Below are 21,049 nucleotides of genomic sequence, written 5' to 3'. Positions count from 1 at the left end.
TAGAGCACACAGGAACAATTATGCAGTATGATGTAGCATGTGACACTGCACTGGGACTTTCCACCACAGAGAGACCAAGCAGAGGTAACATACTCTTTTTTATTAATATTCTCTCTATTTCACCGTGTAAAGCTCAAAATAACTTGTCACGACTATACATGCTCATGTGCCTTTGTAACCAAAGCAACAGCTATTGATGCACGCTTTTCTTGCTAACTACTCCTCTGCCCCAGAACTCGCTAGCGTTGGCTCACAACCGTGAGCAAAATTTTCTGAGGAGGAAGGGAATAGATGGTGAACAGGACGGTTTGTGTTTTACTTTTGTGGAGAAAGATTTTTAGATTAGATATGTCACTCTTTGCTTTGATCAGTGGGTCATGTATATAATCTTCTGGTGCATCACTGACGACTTTTGTTTCTTCTTTTCATGATTCTTTTAACTGCTGAAAAAGGCTTTTCCTCCTCACAGCCTGTCTTCTACTTCTTTCATAGCTTCAAAATGTTGTACAGACCACTCAAATCCTTCAGCTGACTTCTTTACTGCAAAAAAATCAGGCCCTTAATTCACATCTGCAAAGCTCTTTATTATTTATCCTGCTTCTGAATTACTGGTTTTTCTCTCCTGATCTGTTCCTCATGCTCAGAGCAGTCTTTATCTTGTATCTCCTTTGGTTTTCTTCTCCTGATTTTGGTTTTATACTTTCCTTTGAACTTCTTCTATCCCAGATATCAACTGCCAGGAGTCCTCTTTCTTCAAAACTCTTAAAACATCCTCCTCATTATTACCTTTTACATATTCCTCCTTCTTCAGCAGTGATCTGTTCCATGTGACAGTGTACCTCTCCTTAGGCACACTGCAAGTTTTGTACTCTCAGATTTGTAAGGCCAGATGGGCTCATATTGACAAATTATCTGACTTCCTGCATAAAAACACTCCAGAATTGCACTCTTACATTCTTGCATCAGTGCCAAAAGAGGAAAGTAGACACTGGGTTTGAGAAAGTTATGCAATCCTCATTTAAACAGTTTACTAATAGAATATTTACCATAACCCATCTAAAAGAAGATCTGTTACATGGTTGTCCCCTGGTTTTCCCCCCAGTTTACAAGCTGGGATCATACTTGTCCAGTCCAAACTTCCAGCAATTTGTGTTATGCATTCATCTCTGAAAGCTTAAAGATCCTTTAGTACTTGTTATCTTCTCCTTGTATATGTACCTATGGATCATGATCAAGGCAACTTTAAATATTCTTTTTGATTAGCTTTTTGATTAGCTTTCTTTGATTATCCCCTTTAAAGTAAATCATCTATTTCTGGATCTTATGTACAGTGATATGTAATATCTAATGCCCTGTGTTGGTTTTGAATATTAATACCCACCTTCCATTCCACTCTTGAGATAAAGGTATAGTGCTGATCAGAGGTGAAAAAGTAATTTGCAATGGATAATGTTATTCAGTAAGTTGGTCCTTTTTCTCTGTTCAAATATTTTATTCCATGGATTGAAAATATACATTCCAAGTTAAGATATAATCAAATGGATGGGCTTCTTTTCATAACCTACTACAGAATATGCACTGGGTGATTTGTGTGTTGGCTGTTAGATTAAAAATAGGCGAGTTAAATAGAATTCATCACAATAAATAATAATGTGAAAGTTATTAAATGTATTATGGTAGATATTTGCAGAGTGGTAGCAGCAAGACAAAGTTTAAACCTACTTATTACTATAGCAGGTAAGCTCCCTAGCATTTATTGTCAGCAATGCAGTTTCTCAGCTGGTAATAGCAAAACAAACAATAGACTTGAGATATTTCATCCCATAGAAAGAGTCCCTCTCCAAACTGTCCAGTTTTACTCACACCTTTGTAAACTATTTCCACTGGCTAAAAACTGTGCAATATACTCTGGATGTTTCGTTCCATGAGTAAAAATATATCACACGCATACTACAATGTCAAAAATGCCCAACATTGTCAAACATGGACTTTGCAAATATCTTGAAAGTCACCGCCTGATTTCACCAATATCTGTCACAGCTATCTTAACATAAAGTGCCTTTATTACCTAATTTATAAACATCTCAGGCTTAACTCATTAGCACACTACAAATTTAATTGCTTTTATTATTCTATTGTGAAAACCATGTGGCCTATTTTATACTGAAGGTTTGGCTCTAGCATCCATTACTCACTTACACGCAAAGTCAATCCCACGTAGCCAGTGTCTTACACTAAGTGCCATTGCACCAGCAATGCATATGTTGCAGAAACTAACAGGACCCCAGGAAGGCATTTTAAAGCTTGTAGGTTTGTGTCTGTACACTTCCATAACCATCTGTACTAAAAGCCTTAATTCCATAATGTAGCCAATGTCTATCTGCTACAGCTCAAATGGAGACCTTTAATTTGCATTGGAGCAAACTGGGCTTTTAGCTTTGGTTCCAGTTCAACCCCAGTGTTTTGGCCAAGATTGCACCCATCACAGAGCTGCTCTTAGCACATTGAAAATACTGGCTCTGTGACTGCTGCACCCAGAGCTCACAAACTTGTGTTTCTGAGAATACTTCTGTCAGCTAAACTCAATGTCACAGAGAAAGCTTCCAGTAGCACATGCGTTGGCTGACATGGAGGTTTAGGTATTCAGACATTTGCTTTGCTCTCTCATTGCTGTTATGAACATCAGGTGCTTCCATTTCAGATATCTGGGCTGTTGCAAGTACAGACATCACACAATAAAGCAAATGATAACCCAGCCCTGCAAGGTGGCTGAACACCTACCGTGCAGCGATGAACGCTGTCAACTCCTTTAGAGCTCAGCTTTATCTCACACCTTGGGGGTGACGATCCAAGGCAAGAAAGTTAAAAGGAAAAAGCTCTTGGTAGCCAAAACCTCCTCTGCAGTCTCAGCTGGTGACGAGGCCCATCAGCAGTCCTGCGTGCTCACACTTGACCCGTGTCCTGCTATCGAGCATGAGGTTTTCAAGCTGGCAACGGCAGGGATGTTTTGCAATCCTCCTAATGGAATGACTGATAGGAGCTGACAGGCAGCCTCTCTGGGCAGCCTGGCCATCATATCACTGAGAAAATGTATTTCTCATTAATTCTTGAGGCTATTTTAGCAGATCATGCTGTGCCACACTTCACTGCAGAAAAGTCCCTTCTTTAATCAAATCTGGGGGAAGATCCCATTGAGGTCAATGACTGTTGTGTATACAGGCAGAAGTAAGTGCCTAATATGTGTAAGTCCATCTTGTCTCAGAGGTCTGTGGAGCTTGCTGCTGCTTTAAGAATTAATTTTAAAAAGAGATAACATTTCTCTTATCCCTCGTCATAAAAACCAATAGGTAATCCTCCCTCTTCTGTATTCACAGCCACTTTGAAGGACAACACTTGCTTTTCATTTTCTGGTGGAAAATTGGGATGTGATGATTTTCTTCATCCTGCACATGAGAAGACCAAAAAGATTTTGGCCCATTAGCAGGAAGATCAGTTCATTCTTAAGACACTGCACTGGTATCCAGATAATCTCAGTGCAGCTTCTGATCACTTCATGGGTTTCCTGTGTTGTCATTGTGTCATGGCTGAAGCAGCTTGTTAAAATTAAAATTATTAACATTTTTTCAGGGTAGAATGGGTCTCTTCCTATGTATGCCATTTCAGGGACTCAGACCAGTCTGGCTTTGGAATACACTGTTTGTAAGACATCATAACTCTCAGCTGCAAAAATCAGCTTCATTCTGCTCTCAGGTACACTAGTAAAAATATGGAGTAATTGAAAACTGGATTGAGAAGCCAAATAACATAACAGAGAGTTTCTATCATGTTGATACTGATTTGGGAGCTTTTTATTGCTGTTGTTATTGTTGATGTTTCCATTCCAGAAACAATTCTACACATACAAACCCAAGGAATTTAACATTTTTCTTGTATTCTGTCTTCTTTAATAATATCTACCTCCACACATTTTCTACCTACTTCTATTTTTCTGGTACCAGATCATTCATGGTAGAGTAATTGTTGCTTGAATCATACTTATATTTACATGATAAGAGAAGTTATTAGTTTAAATGTCACAATTATTAAAACAGATGGATTAATTGCCCCTAAATTCAGGAAAGATGGATTTATTTAATACCAGCTGAATGTAATAGGCAACACATACCTTGCTGTAGTTTTAGCTGTTGAAATTCCAATATGAAACAAAATACCAACCCAATTAGGGTTTTAACTGTTAACAGAGGCCCATAAATCATGTCTCAAAGATGTTCAACAGGAACAACCTGGCCAGCAAAGTTCCAGGCCATTTAAAAAACACTACAGGGCAGCTCAAAAGTAATGTGCATATTTCACAAGTAGAGTTTTCAATTCATTCTGGCTGCTACTGGGTTGTGAAGTAGAGCTTTAAGATTTACAAAAGAAACCTGAGGAACCAGCATAGAAAACAAGCCATTTTGTGCTGTTCTCAGGCCTTTATTGTTCCCTTGAGTTGCAAAGGTCCTTAAGAAGTTACACATTCATTATCCTCTTCCCTTTTTTTATATACCATCTCCTTTCTTTGGGGAGATGAAGCTACAGGCAGGAGTTTGCACTGTTCCCAGGATCATTACTGGCTATGTGGCTTTCCATCTGCACATCTGCTCTTGAAGAACTACAGAGGACATCGCACAAAAAGAGATAAAGTCACTTTACAGAAACATCTCTATATAGAGTCAACTTGTCTTCTACTAAATTAGCAGCCGTTCAGCCACATAAAGTAGTTTGCTATTGCAATGACTCAGGCATGATTTTTCGCTGCCCCTTTGAACAGTGCTGTCCATTTTACAGGCTAACCACATCAGTCACCATCTCTGGCTGTCTGATTCATCTCTTCACATTTAAGCCAAGTTCCCAAAATATGTTGAGCTCAGTGCTAGGAAGGACTGACATCTCCTTCAGTTTCTACATTTTAGTTTCATTTTCATTTTCTTTATTTTTTTCTCTTTTTGGGCTAAAAGCCCTGAAAATCCCCTACAGCAAGTATTGCACATTTCTCCCAGGAGCATTTCCTAGCCAGGGCCACTCCTGGTCTCTCAGGCACTTGCCTGAATCACTAGATGGATGCAGCAACCAGGTGTTGGCTCTGACTACACTTAAGTAAAGCACTCAGATGCTCAACCTTTAGCTCTGCCTGAGTTAAGATGTCTCTCTGAGCCCAGGCTACCAAAGCTGTTCAGCTGAGCACAGTTTATAATCCCCTTTCACAAAAAAAACCCTGCTGTTTAAACCGTGACCCATTCCTGACATAGCAGGAGCCGTGAGGAGATGACCCAACACCTGCTGAGGGCTTGTGTTGGCGAAAGGCTTCTCCCAGCACTGGAAGGGCACTCCTGCTGCTCAGAGTAGTCACAATGAATTGCCTTCCTGGAATTAGGGTATTTCTCACTGTGAAAACTCTCTTATCCTTAAGAAAGGGACAATATTAACAAAACTGGTTAAAAGCTATGTTTTGGGCCAATAGCCTCATGTAAAGGATAATTAGCCCATTCACAGGGGTGGTTCTTTGATGTTTGCATCCACTACCTCACTGCCCCATTGCAGATTTCTGTCTGCCTCTGTTATCACAAGCTAGCTGGGTGGCCGAGAGCCTGCCAGCACGGCACGTCAGTCACGCTGAATATCCACGGGAGCTCGGCTCGCTCCGCTGGACCGGCTCTGCTCACACCACAGCATCCCGGGGAGCAGTGAGGCCCCAGCTGGGGCAGGGATAGGTGGCCCAGGCGAGGAGCCACCTCTGCAGAGAGGCTTGGAGCTCGAGCTCCCGCCTGGTACAGACACACACGGTAGCTACCGACGGCAACAAACCATAATTCGAGCAGTAGCAGGGGCTCACATTGTCAACACTCCGCATCAGCCCTACAAAGCAAATATATCCTGTTTCATTGGTCTCAGAGTCAGTCCACCATAGCAAAGAAACACTGAAATCCTTCACATTTAGTCCTGCGCTGAGATGAAAGGGTAAGGTCCTTGGTTGCTAGAAAGCGATACAAGAGCTGAGGACTCCCGTGGCACTCTCCATCCACGTGAGTCTGTGATATGGAGGACGAGCTTGTGGGAAGAGAGCTTCCCTGAACTAGAATTGCATTTCCACATGTGTGCTCAGTCCCTGCTTTCCCACCTGCCGGCATCACGGACAGGGAGTTTCAAGAGCAGCCTCCAGCCTTTCCCATACTCTGTGTATTCCGGGGTTTTTCTTCAATGAATAGCGATCTCTTTGGAAGGATAAAAAGCATGGATTTCTTTTCTCCCAAAACATAAAGAGATACTTACTGGAGTATCAAACAGATCTTGAAGCCTAAGGTAACTCATCTGCAACACATCTGCCTCTGCCTTTCAGGAGTCAGCAGAATACAAGGATCTATTGCTGTGGCGCTCTGCAAATCCACTTTCAAAATATACTGCATGCAAAATAACTCGCAGAGACTTAAATACGTTAATAACTTAAGAACCTAAATAAGCTGATATTTGATGTGACCTACATTAATGGGGAGGCATTACATGGCAGATAAGCAGAAAGTTCTCATCTATTGTATAATACATGATTTATTCATACCATAAACATATTGAGAAAAGGATATGCTCTGGCATTCTGTCTGCTTATTTTTCCCACAGAAAAAAAAAAAAAAAAATGATGTAAGAAGATCATGCTGGTGAGAAGATATTCATATCACAACAGCAACAGACTCAGTGGCAGGGCTGCCAGATACTTCTTTATGGTTGGAAAGATACAGAGAAAAGCACATAGGTTGCACCGCAGTGCACCCATAATTCTAACTACCAGCCTAAGAGTGGAAGCAGTTCATAGAAGAGGCTAATGGCTTTACCCTGACTGATATCATTGCATTAATAAAAATCATCAATAAAAGCATCAATTCCTGCTGTACTGTAAATGAGACAGTGGCTGAGCGTGCACTGCAGCTGCAAGATAAGGCACTAGAAAGATATCTAAATTTTTGGCTAATTCTAGATGTCAAGATAATTGGATTTTCCAAATTAAACCTTTCTGTAGTTAAAGAGGATTAAGGTTAGGGACTGTAGCAGAGAAAGCTACTGTCACTGTTATGAAGAATTTTTTGCTACAGTGCCATTTTTCTTCCTCTATGTCTGCTCTAAGCAGACAAAATGGCAAGAACTTCATAAAAATATTGAAGTAGTTATATCATTTGCCATCAAAAGTTGGCACAGGAAAGCTTTGTTTCTTGTGCATCTGCCTATTCATTTTATGAGCTCTTAACAGAATTTTAGTGGGTATTGAAGGGACAATATAAGATTGTTTAGGCTAAAATTTAAGTTTTATTAAAAGGTCTGTGAAATGTAACATTACTAGATATGGTAGAATGTAAGGATATTGCAGAGCCAAGTCGCTCAGAGGAATATGTGGTGTTGGGTGAAATATATGTTTAAACCCTTGATCAAAACAAAGTTTGTTGTTTAGGAATGTCTTTTGGTTTTTTCATTGTCATGATAGCAATGTACATCCCTCAAACCTTGTGACGCTTGTGTTTCATGAAGGAATTAATTGGTATTTTAATAGAAGTGCTGACAATATAAATACTCCTTGAGACACTTTGTCTCCAGATGGTTTCTCTGCAGACTTTCTCTGATTCCCCACACTTCCAAAACAGGGATATAAACCTCCTGACATAGAAGAGCATGAGTCAGTCCCGTAACTACAAAAAGAAATCTTCCCTATCATGAGATTTCTCTGCAGCTTCTTCTTGAGTGAGTTCTTGCATCTTTGCTGAAGCAATAGATTTTGTCCGCTGCTGAGGTAAACCACCAAATTCAGTGGACTCATGTCAATCATAGTCCTTACGTTATTGTACATTGCTAGAGGAACTCTTTCTTATAGTTTAAGGTCATCTCAAGGTCTTCACTTTTTCTAACTCTGCTGGAATCGAAGGCTGGAATGTAGCACCATATGATGAGACATCGCTGCAGAGCTCACTTGCAGGATATGCAAAAAAAAAAAAAAAAATCATCTTTCTTTATCATCTTTATCACTTTAGCAGCTACCCCCATACTCATGAAAGAGCCTGACACTTCTTCCACTCCAAGGCTGGAACAGCAACATCCTCCCCGATGTATCTGAGAGGACATTGCAGAAAGGAACCTTTAGATGCAAAGACACCGAAACACATGCAAATGGGAAAAAACAGTTGTCCTGTCCTCTCTGGAAAGACTCTCTTGAAAGTCCATTGGAGCACTTGCAATCCTCTCCACAGTGCGACTATACCTTGAGTAGCTGCATGGTGTACAGCATGACAGATGATGTTCTGTAGGCATCCCTGTTTCCTGGACACGTTGCCAGATATTCACTCATGGGTACGGACTTCAGTGCATAAAGTCTGAAGCAGAAAAATCCTTAGGGATTTCATCGTATAAAGTTTTCTCCTCCGAAGTTTTTATGGACTGAAGTTTTATATCCTTAAAGACTTTACCCCATAAAAATCCAAGAGGATAATAAAACAAATAGCATCTATGTGCAGGGTCAGTGGCTTGGGGGAAAAAAATACTCTTGGGTAATAATAATACCTTCAGTAGCAGTATTGACCAGAAACTACGGATCTATTCTTTTCCCCGTTGGCTGACATTTTACCATTATTGCCCTCTGAGCTAGTCACTATCTGCATGCTGTGCGGAGTAGCCATGGGTACATGGCAATGCAGAGATATTATAGGCATGACTTTGAACTGTTCTTGAGGATGATAAAGCCAAAAGTGAACTTTGCAGGCAGAATACAGAGCTTGTCTGGTCCAGCCACTCATGTTTTCATCTTGCTGCCTCACTCCATGTATTTTAAATCTGAATTGTATGGATACACCCAAAAACACATTCACATGCTCATATTAATCCAGATTAGGAAATGGCTGCCAAGCTATAGAAAATAAGCAGAATACCCAACATCTCACACAAAATAAGGCTGACCTAATTCTGTGCCTATATTTACTAATGAAATTCAGTAAAACTTGAACCAGTGGGCCTCTGCTTTTTTTTAAAAATGTACCTTGGAAAGCTAGATTGGTACCATTGTTTTGCTACTGATCCTCTGAGGGGCCTGAACAAGATAATTAAAGTCCATAGAAATATGAAATCCTAAAATCACTTTCCTATAAATCAGTGCAGACTGGTAAGTATTCCCGCAGGGAGGAAGAGGCGCAGATCAATTCACGGGCCCCCGAGCCCTTGGCAGGAGGACACACTTGCTATTTTCTGGTCTGATACCTCCAGATCCGTGGCATTAACCATGGATAACACGGCTGTGCCTGTGGAAAGCTGGAATTCCTCCTCACCGAGGGGGGACATTATTACTGCCCCAGGTGGTCATGATACTATTACACACATATGAAGCTTGTTAATTTTCCAGGGCTAAATACTGCCCATTCCAGACTGCTTCCATTCCAGTAAATGCAGAATAATGGGCTAACTAAATATAGTAATTTAAAATATAAACAAATCCCCAGTGATACCCTCGACATCCGGGCAGAGTATTCAGTGTAAGAGCACTCAGGGTGCACGTATAGCAGCCTATTCCAATATCTGCTCAAAACAATTATGGCATTTCTGTGGTATTTCTGCACACCCCATACAGGATGGAAATAAACTGGCATAAGACCATATCAGAAGACCTGTTGTCTAAAGCCATTAAGGAGAAGGACATAGATACTTAACGAATTGGCACTTTCAGCCTTCCGTGGTGGGTTGGTGGGAGCAGTCATCAGCTAAACAAATGACTCACGGAGGCACACTATGTCTTGGATAATTTTACATAGGTGGAGGATAAAGTGGAGAACAAAAGTGAGGACTTGTCAATAAAACACCAAGCTAGCCCCATAATGGTATTTTCTGTGAATCACTTCAATGTATAAGGTGATCTGGGAGATTCATACACCGTGTTAAAAAATACATATCTTTTCCTCCCATGCTTTTCTGACCATCTCTATTAACCTTGTGTTAGTATTGTCACTATTAACCACCTTTACGTTTTTGCCAAGACACGTTAATGAAGCCTTGCAGTTCCCCCAGTTTCCAGAAAGGACTGTCCATGTCAGGAAGGCAAAATCGTTGTTAGTAACAGATGCAGATGAAGCAGCGCTGAACGTGGTCTTACCCAAATCGCAACCCAGGAGGAATTGACGCTCAGCCTCCCTTGCACTGATTTGGAAGAGTACCGAGCAAGGCTGTTTCCAGGCTGGTAGCTCCTCCTGGCAGTTTCAGCACCAGTTCCTTGGGGTCCACGGAGTGTGAAATCCACCTCTCTGCATAAGATCAGCACAATGCATCATTTGAGTCATTTTTAAGGGATGACAAGGTTCATAAGCTTCGTGTTGCCCTCTGCACAGGAGTGAATTTTGCTCTTAATGCAAATGGTGTTTAAATGCAATATTTTAAGACTAATATTCCGTATAGGCACAGTGTCTGATTCATGCCAACCCAAGGGGCAATATGAATGCTCTGTATTGTTTAACCAGCTCCCAAGGACTGAATAAAACCCTCAGATGAAAGATGTGACCTTCAGAGAGCATGGAATCACTTTTTCTTTTCATCTAAAAGATAATTTATCTAATACTTTTCTCCTCATTGAAGACATAGGCTCGCTGCACTGAAAACTGTTTACAAATGTTCTTTCTCCATTAAATTGATTTTCTGAGTATAGACAGGCAGTGTTTTCTGGAACTAATTTAAATTCCCCTCTAATTAATATTCAAGACCAAAATATGTTATCTTTGCATGACTGTGCAATTACTAAAGGGAAAATATCATCTGCAAAAGTAATTATTTTTCTTTTTTTTTCTTAACTAGCCGTTAACCAACATGAAATGTATCATTACTTTGCCTTTTTTAGGCTATGATTGAAGAAGCCATCACTAGAGAAAAATCTTTTTCAGTTATGTACACACCATTTGTGACAGAAGTCAAGGCTGACAAAATAAACAAGATAAAGGACGTGTTTGCTAAAAAGCACCCTGATTACGTGGAGCACATATATACAGGTAACAGCAGATTTCACATGCTCTTAAGCACCATATATTGTGTGTGTGTGTGGCTGACAAAAAGGGTTTGAGAGAGTCTGGTGCATGAGCCTTTACGTTTCTACACTTCTGGGGGGGAGGAAATTAACTTCTGAGACTTGCTCTATGATTGCACATGATTTAGGTAATCAAATCAGTACTTATGCAAAGCACCAACTTTACACTGCAAATCCTCATAAAGATTATTTTTATCCATGAAGCCTCATGTTTCAGTTGTTTAATTTCATTTGCAACTAATCTTTTGTTCAGAGGTAGATTTGCAGTGTATTGTTGTGACAGTGAGACCCAGGTTCGTTCCCATCTCTGTGGATTTCCATCAGTCACCAATGGTCATCTCTGCAGCAGGGCTTTTGTTTTCCAAAAATATGGTCCCTTCTGCAAGCACTAGTGGACTGACTGCCACCTTTGAGAGCATCTCAGCTGTAGGGGTGGGAATAGATAGCCAGGTTTCCTTTAGCCTGTTGAAGACAAGTAGGATCCAAAGCGAACAAGGGTTTTGCAGAGCCCATTGTCATCTCCCCATAGAATGATTCCAAATAGCATCTCCTGGAGTAAGCAGACACTTAAATTCTAGTGACCACAGCCTTATTTCAAAAGGAATGGGTATGACATTTTGGCAAAAGAGAGGCAGGGGGGTAAAAGGCATTTTTTCACTATAATTAACCTGGTGACTGGGACTCAGTTGACCCTGATAATGCTTGGCTTTGAGTTGGTCATTCAGAAACGTAAAGGGAAAAGTACGTTTCTCGGGTCAAATTCTGGAAAACTTCTATCTTCATCACACAAAGTTGATGTGTGGCTCACCCCTCACTGCTGGTTCCAGCAGGGTGGTCTAAAAGGCTGAGATGCTGCCTGCTCCCTGTGAGAGTTACATCCAGAGATGATGGCTTAGTCCTTGCAGCACCACTGAGCCCCAGTACTCTGCAGATCAATAAGGCTTCCAAAAGAATACACATTGTGTCTTTGGGGAGGAAAAGAAAACCTACTTGAAAAACACAAATAGGAATTAGGAAACCAAGTGTTTACCACAGAACTGTGCAAATATTTAACACAAGTAAACTTGTTTTGTTCATTTTTGTTTTGCTTCAGGAAACCAGTATAAAACTAGATTGTGTTTTGCAAGTTGCAGACCACCCATGTATTGGGTTTCTGGCAGTAGCTCTGGGGTTGTTCAAAGAGGGAAAATGAGGACTTATCATGGAGGCTGTAAAATCCCTGCCTACCATTTATTTGCTGATGTGACTTTGTGGAGAATTTCCAGGGACAAAAGTATTGGCATTAAAAGGAGCATGAAATAAAACTCCCTGAATCTGATTTTAAAAACTATAAATTCATATTTCACATAATCCCCTCAATTTACAGTTAGGGTGAGACTTCCAGGAGCACATAAGCAGCAAGAGCGTGCAAGTGTTGCACTGAAATGCAGTTTGTGTTCATAAATCACTGAATGACTCTGAAAGTGTCACCAGTCATTTTCTCACTCCTCCCAATAAGGAAAAGGAAGAAGGCAAAAAAAGGGGTAAAAGATCCCAGTCCTATAGTACTTTAAAAGAGATTGAATAGAGCCAGTTCTGCCTTCAAATATATTTGTTTACAAAAATCTATTGGTTAAAAGACTTGCTTCCATTTTCCACAAATTTCTCTGAGTGCAGGTCCTGGGATCACCGAAGTTTCTAGGAATTAAATGGGATAGATAGCCAAGATAAAACAATATGGGTATCAGGGTTTTGAGAATGCAGTGATGTGAGAGGTCTCATGCAGACGGGACCTCTCCCGACCTCTCTCCTTTCTGTCCTGGAAACCCTCCCAGACAGAGTGGATGCAGCTCCTTTCCCCAGCCTTGATGCTGAGATAACTCGCAACAGTGCTAGGTGAAGTCAACCTAGCAGGTGTTTCTCAACTTATCTGTTCAGATCTGACCTAAAATCACACTGCCCACCAAAATACATCACAAGCAGCAAGTTTAGCTCATTGCCAGTGTGATATCACTGAGCATTCAACCTGCAGGTCTGCATCTCACATAGGTGAAATTAAAAGTATGAGCTAAGCCCCATTTCAGCAGTGGGTGTGAAATACCAGATGTCTCACGAACATGTTATTTTAGATAACCTTCCTATTCTGTAACAATCATCCGTCCAATTTTAGTCCAAGTTCTGCTAGAGTGTAAGGACTGAATTGATTTCAAAGTTTTCCTTATTTCCAAGGAAAAGGGAGCAGATACGCATTTAAATCCAAACATACAATGCAGTTTGCTGCAAAATTGAGAATCCATCAGAAGCAGAACATGCTGCAAGGGAAATATCAGGTCCACTTGCTTTGATTTATATAGGGGCAAGTCCGGAGAGCTCTGAGTGAGGTTCTTCATTTGTCACTGTGACCGCACAGCCTGGCATCTTAAAAGCAGAGCTCACTGAAAACAGAGCACTCCTTTGCAAAAAGTGACACTGACATTCAATCTAGGTTTATTTTTTGCAGAGGAAGGGGAGGGAGGAAAGGACTGGTCCGGTTCCCTAAGCAAAGGTGGTTTATACATTGCTCTGAGCAGCTGTCCTCGCTGAGGTCAGGGCAGACGGACTCAGCTGATACACGGGGTTTTTTGGCAGTGGCACTCACAAACTCTGGACAAGCCACAGGACAGGCTGTCACGTGCTAGCTGGGTGGATCAGAAAGGACATGTGGGAAGCCTGGGATTGCGGTGGTGGTGATGGTAAAAGCACAAATCTGTAGGAAATCAAACCTCATAAATTCAGGGAACAACAAAACAGCTTTTTTTGCAGTTAAAAGATCAGGATGCTATGTTACAGAAGTGTTGAGTTATTAATGCTTTGGATGATCGGCATTGAAAAGTGCATAAATGGGAACAACAAGATTTGTCTTATGCATCAGCAAAATTTAAGCTGTTGATGAAAAAGGTTGCAAAGTCTGGAATTTCAAAATCCAGTTATAGCTGGATGGGTTGGTTTGGTCACCTTTGTTTTGGCAAGTTTTCTGGATTGCATTTCACTCCTCCTTAGACTTCCTATTTTTTCCTCCAAAAAAAAGTAACTTCTCTTGCAACTGAAAAGAAATGTGACAGCAGAAATTATTTTCATTTCCCTATTCCAGATGCTCATGGACTTCACCTCTTGCCACAGACAGCTGAGTGGCCGTCTCTGCCTCCCCAGCATTACTTACTGACTCTGGGTTTCAGAAACAAACATATTGGAAAAATCTTGGAAAGGTGGTCAAGTAGAAAACTGCCAATCTTTTCAGGTATGCCAACTTGCTTAATAGCCGTGATAGCTCAGGGGTGACCTCCACGATCCTTGCTAAATGAGGGGGGTCAGAGGGTTTCTCGAGACCCATTTCTCTGTGCTGGCAGCCCTGACTGTCCAGACAGCTCTCCCCACCCTCCTCTCTCCTCCAGTTTACCTGTCATCTTGCCAGATCCTCTATGGCAAATGTATATGAATAAACACAGTATATGTTTTTGTGATTTCATTTCCTAGACCGGAAAGCACCTTTCAGTCCTCTCACAAAAGAAGAAGCAGAAAGATATTGGGATAACACTGGGAAAAAGATCGTGCCTGTAATGGATCTTATAAGAAGCACCAAATTAACTGTAAGTATAAAATTCACTTTCTGGTGTGTAGTTTGTGTGGCAGCAGAAGCCTGCGCGTGTGTGAATGACGTGTGCTTTTTGGTGGGTAATTCATTCTGCATGTGCTCCTCCTGTGTCCAGAAATGCTCAGTGAGTTGCACCAGTGTCGTGGTTTAACCCCAGTCAGCAACCAAGCACCACATGGCTCACCCTCCCCCTGCCTCATGGGATGGGGGAGAGAGTCGGAAAAAAAAGTAAAACCTGTGGGTTGAGATAAAGACAGTTTAATAGGACAGCAGAGGAAGAGAAAGTAGTAGTAATAATAATAATAATGATAAAAGAATACACAAAAGAAGTGATGGACAATGCAATTGCTCACCACCTGCTGACCAATGCCCAACCAGTTCCTGAGCAGCAATCGCGGCTCCCCAGCCAACTCCCCCCAGTTCTATACCGAGCGTGATGCCTTACGGTATGGAATAGCCCTTGGGCCAGTTTGGGTCAGCTGGCCTGGCTGTGCCCCCTCCCAGCCTCTTGTGTACCTGGCAGAGCAGGGGAAGCTGAAAAGGCCTCGACTAGTATAAGCAATACTTAGCAACTACTAAAACATCAGCGCGCTATCAACATTCTTCTCATCCTAAATCCAAAACACAGCACTGTGCCAGCTACTAGGAAGAAAATCAACTCTATCCCAGCTGAAACCATGACAATTAGGAACTGATCTCAACTGGGTTTTAGATACTTTTAAAAAGTAGCCCTAATTATTTAACAGTGTACCCAGTTTACTTAAAAATCACTTTGCATGCAATTTGCTCAAATCTTTATGGACTATTATACTGTATCCCTAGGTCACATAACCACCAAAGCTACTCGCTATATTTAATACCCATAGTATACTACGCATATCACCAGGATCTCCATCAAGAGTTAATAATTGCTACTTGAAGTATTTCTAGTGATTTAGATCCTGATCCCTATGTAGTGAAGTATGTAAAATAACCTTCAAATCTGTTACAACCATATTGAAGGTATATTAGTTAATTCTACTCCATACTTTCTGCAATAATGTACACAGCTTTTTAGCACCATGGCTTTTGATTAGCACAAAAGGTCAAAAATCAAATTTGCATGTAGACTAGACTGTTTTAATGCAATTCTTAAATTATTCTCCTGAAAATAAGTGGAAGAAGCCTCTCCTCCCCAGATTATAAATGCTAATGTTAACACTTTTTCCCTAGCAATAACAGTTTTTTAGTTTTCTGTATGTTGAAGGAATCAGAGCCATTTCCTCGTCAGGGGTGTCTTAGCAAATCACAGGATTTATATTCTTAGGTTTTGATACCAGATAGGAGGTTGACAAAAAATGCTACTTAGCAACCCCTAGCAAGGAAGGAACATTAGCTAGGTATCTGGGGAAGCTATATCTCCTTTACTCTCAGAGACCAGCTGCTGAAACAACAGTAAGTGCTTGAACTCGTGTGCTTAGTGGGAGGTAAGGGTGCTTAGTGCTTCGCCAAAATGGGCGCTCATAAGGCATCTGCATCTGTGTGAGGCAGGTGGAGCAGGCTGAGGGCAAACATCCCCAAGGAAACACACAGCTGCTTCTTTCCAGTCTTTCCTGAAGCCACGTGCTACTGGCTTCAGACGACCAAAAGCCCAAGTTATTGATGTGCAGGCTAATAGAAGTGGCATCTTTGGGAAAGTGAAATATCTGTTATTGCTGTGCATTGCACTTCGAACATTTAAGAAGCTAGAAGTATAAATAGACAGTGGGTTGGGTACTGGATACGGAATAAAACCCTGGTCTTTCTGAAAGCCTCAGTAAAGCACCAATGTTTTAAATTTTTCTTGGCCCCACAGTTCTCTCTTTGGGTATAACACAGAGCTTTTAGAGGTGAGATTCCTCTGTTGCAGTTACTCAGTTTCTAAAGAGTATCAGGAAGAGAAAAAACTTTGAAATCAGGTATCTTTTGGGTTCCCCATAACTACCGAATACTGTAAATTAATTTGGAGCAACAGGGCTACATGGTTCAAGTAGAGACCCATGGTATCTGGTACCCAGGATAGAGGGAAAAGAAAACAAACTCATCATGTAAGAGATGAGAGCAGAGTGGTGTGTTAGGATTGCTCAAGCCAGTCCCCACTATCTGTATGAATTTACACTGCCCCTACAGAGTAATATTTTCTACCAGCTCTAGACCTCACCTCATATATTTAAATATTCTTGCTGAAACAGAAGAGGGCTCCCAAAAATACAGGGTGAAATCCCAGCACCACTGAAGTCAGCAGCAAACTTCCCTGTATTCCAAGGAGGTCAGTATAGCATCCAGGTGGTTCAGGCAAGGTCTACCCAAGTGCCACCACCAGCAGCAGCAAGAACAGGATAATAGGCCTGAATCGTGGTCCTATAGATCTATAAGCAGCAACCAGAGGGGCAGTATGGGAGCTTTAATGGAGAGGAGGAAAGCCCCAAGACAGAATAAATTATCACTGAGTTAGAACAAACAGCTGCCAATTCCACACCCATTATTAGTGGAAACATATTCACTTTCCCTTCAGTTTTCATAGCCTTGAATGATCCGGGCAAGACAGAACCTCTGACCCAAAGAGCAAATGACAAACCCAATTATACCTGATAATACAGATAGGCACAGAGCCAGAACTGCTCTGCTACTGGTGATTAAAATCTCTTTATGGGCCTGGCAGAGGTTTGGCCACTTTTGCTTCCTTGAAAGTATTCCAAAATTTTCTTCAAGCTAGAAATACGATTCTGTTGTATTTCCGTCACACACAATCTAAATTAAAAACTTCTGCAAGACAACCTTCAGATACAGACTCTAGCTTTACAACTTATTTTAAGACAAAAGAATGTATTTGTTTTTAATAGAACAAACATTCCTCTCTGCGCTCTTCTTCATTTGCAGATGCAAACATACAATCCAAAATGCTTGCCCTGATCAGATTTTTTTTTTTTTTTTTTTGACAAAAACAACTCAGTGCTAAAACAGAGCTTATTAAGCCATGGCAACACTTAATGTAAGTCAATTCTTCCACCTCAGTTTTGCAGCTACACAACCTAGAGTTAATTATATGACTTACACATGTACCACCGTTGGTAAGACGTGAAGCTAAAGGTTAAAAAAGCAGAGCATTTTCTATTGGCTGCTCTTCTTCAGAAAGAACAGCAGGTCCCATTTAAATCAAGGGTACATGTGTGTATTGGAAAGCAAGAAACATGTGAGAGAGGATGTCGCAGTCTGGTCCCCGCACAGCATCATCTGCTGCTGGTAGGGAAATGCCATAAACCTCATCTGCCCAGAAACACACACCACGACACAAAGGTTATTGTATGTGCCTTAAAAAATATGTATCAGTCAGACCTTCAGCTACTCTTATTCCAGTCAAGATTACCAGCACTGACAAGTGGTTATTCTCTCAAGTAATGTCACCGGGGTAATTTCTGCTGCTTTGTACACACCAAGTTTGCCTTTCTCCTGCTGTAGTCCCATGTCGATGGCACATGATGCTACTTAACAGAAGAGCCAGTGGCCAGAGGGGCTTATTAGACTGCTCATATTATAAAGGTGAACAAAACCTACCATATGATTCACAGCATGATGCACACGTTTACAGATCTCACTGTTTTGTCGTCTATTTTTTAAGTAGAGGGAAAGCATTTACTACGTACAGATTTCAGCATACACATTTTCTGGAGGATACCAAGGGCATTAAAGAAACATTATGATGGATTTTTTCTGCTTGTTATTGCAATACACCACAGAGATGCTTGCAAGGCATAACTTCATTCAGATTTTGAGCTGAAAAATAGCAGTAAAGACTCCACAATAGAAAAGAACTACTGGGGGGCATTCCAGAATTTTGCAAAGTGGTGCTCCTAAAGCTGATGGTTAAACATGCCACACGTATTGGATATGACAGATCCTGCTTTAAATCCAGGCTGATCAGCCACTTTTCTTTTCTTTAGCACTCCTAGCATTCAGCAATTAAACTTTATTTATAAATAGAAGTGGCATAACGGCTGACTCCTTTCTTGAGCATAGAGAAAAGCAAAAAGTGGGGGTATCATCCCAAAATTCTCAATATATGAAAGGACACATGATTCACTCCTCTCACATGCTCTCCAGCTCCTTTTTGAAATGAAAGCCTGTCCTATCTTTGCTCCGTTGTTAGTGCTGGGTATTTAGCAACAGCAGGTAAGCTCCATCCAGAACAGGCTGATCTGGTTTTTGTAGGTGCTTTTTCATCCCAAGGTCAGAGGAATGAAGATCTCCCAGGACTGATCCTCAGGCATCAGGACCTTATTGGTCTCCTAGAAGGAAGGTCTTCAAAGATGCCTCTGGGGATAAACACCTTTTTGGTTTGTTTTGTTTAAAGGGAATTTGTGCAGCAAAATTTTTCTGGTGAAAGTTCTCTCAGAAGGGACCCCCACCTCAAGTGAGACTGCCTGTTAACAATACAGTCCTCAAGAGAAAGTCCATCAATTGCTCATTTTTACTTTTTTCTTTAAATTCTCCTTGGAATACCAGACAGTAGGGGTGAGGCCCATCTAGAAAGTAATAGCATCATCATTTAGTCATTTACTGTCTTAATATGTTACTGCATTTCTAACAAAGGTGCAACTGTGGCTCCACATACTGCATTTGTTGGTTACTTTTCTACCTGATTCCTCAAATGTGTCTCTCTCCTCTTTGTTAAAGACTCTTTCCCACTGAAGTCTCCATTTAAGTTTGCTCTTTACTTAACCTTCACTGTGCCTACTTGAGCTGGTTTCATCTTCATCTGATTGCTTGGCCACTTTATTATGTTTTTTACTGCAGCTTAGTAGCCCCTTGAATTCTGCTATAGTTCATGTAATTCTCATCATGTGGTTCAGCTCCCCGTGGAATTTTTTTCTCCTGCCAGTAGCAGTTATTTACTTTCTCTTTCTGCATTTTTCATTGTCACTGAAATGCCACCTCTGACAATGTTCAACCTCCTCTAATCCCTTCAAAAAAACCCCTGCTGTTGGTTATTTATTTATTTACTTCCAACCTACTATAAACTTAAATAGCATCGCTATGTCCACAGAGTGCATGTTGGCACAGATGCCCAATTTGTTTCCCATAGCTACGTGGCATGCTCTCATATTTTTCTGGAGAGTCAAGCAGAGAAAAAATTGTTTCTTTTTGCCTTTACTTTCTTAATCATTGGAGAAGCCCCCAACAGACACGGCATGATGAGAGAGGATTTTTACCTGCTTTCTTAGCTGATGACTCAATATACTCATTTCTTAGTGCTTACACAAAAAGGTTTGGGGCGGATTTCAAGAATAGCAGGGAAAAACCTTTTGCTGCATCTAAAATGTTGTGAGACTATTTCATGTTGATAAGACCTCTCTTTCTCTCTCATTAACTGATTGCTTCCCCTTATTTTAATGCACACGGCTCCACCTGGGAACACAGCTCTCTGGCTTTCAAACACCAATGATCAGGTGGAGATGGGGCTCCATTTTTTTCCTTGCTTTAGTGCCATGCTAACTAGACTGTGTCAGACTTACAATTTCACATATCAGAGATCACAGAAATCTTTTTCTCTTGCTGATGTCTCCTACTAATACAGGTCAGGTCCTCAGAAAAGGACTCTGCAGGTGACACAAATAGTTTGTCAGAAGGTTGTCCTGGCCTCCCTTCTTAGAGGTGGGTCAACAGAAGTTCCTAAGAAGGTAGGCCTGGAAGGGCTCCCCCGGCTCCTCAAGTCAAATCACCTGCTATTATACACCCTTGTGTCACATAATACCCTATTCATAAATTGCGTAAAATCCATCTTAGAACTAGTTAGGCTTTCTGCCTTTTCTACTTTTGGTGAAACACACTGCAGACCTTCAACCTGAATTATAAGAAGCTTAATTGCCACCCCAGTTCTTCTTTGTACCTATTTATACACAGTGATCCTTCTGTTATCATTGTCTTTTATCTCTCCTTCCCTTTTCAGTTTGCTCTCTTTGGAATTTAGCCCTGCATTATGTTTATTGAGAAGAATAATAAGCTCTTGGCATTTTCATTAATAGACTAATCAAACCACACTTCTCTCAAAAGAGGTATCTCCTACCGTGCTGGCTTCTCTGCTCCATGATGCTTGGGTTTAAATTAACCTCTCCAAACACAGCTGACTGGAGCTATCTGCAATACTCCAGAGAATTGCTGACCAGAGCTCCTCTTCCCTCTGCAGTGCCTGATTCTCTCCTTTGGCTAATGGCAATAGCAGTTCATTGGCTCAGCTCTTTTTCAGTTGCTTCCATACCTGGAGCTCCCAGATTATAGCTGCATTCCTGCCATTGGTCTCCAGTGCATCATCTTTTTTTTTTTAATTTTTTTATTGTTTTACAATTATATTAGGT

The 21,049-nt window shown here is 41.1% G+C and overlaps 1 protein-coding gene across 1 annotated transcript in view; it reads left to right on the top strand.

Annotated features, from left to right (window-relative positions):
- SPATA16 (spermatogenesis associated 16) overlaps nucleotides 1-21,049 on the top strand; it is an 80,679-nt gene that overhangs the window by 39,320 nt on the left and 20,310 nt on the right. The window contains exons 5-7 of the mRNA XM_075716968.1: nucleotides 10,886-11,033; nucleotides 14,178-14,324; nucleotides 14,561-14,673. Coding sequence (XP_075573083.1) covers nucleotides 10,886-11,033; nucleotides 14,178-14,324; nucleotides 14,561-14,673 — 408 coding nt within the window. The remainder of the gene's footprint in view (nucleotides 1-10,885; nucleotides 11,034-14,177; nucleotides 14,325-14,560; nucleotides 14,674-21,049) is intronic.

This window comes from Pelecanus crispus, chromosome 9 (genome assembly GCF_030463565.1).
Source record: "Pelecanus crispus isolate bPelCri1 chromosome 9, bPelCri1.pri, whole genome shotgun sequence".
Taxonomy (NCBI): Eukaryota; Metazoa; Chordata; class Aves; order Pelecaniformes; family Pelecanidae; genus Pelecanus; species Pelecanus crispus.
Note: the sequence above shows the minus strand (reverse complement) of the source record. Positions and strands in the feature narration are given on the sequence as shown.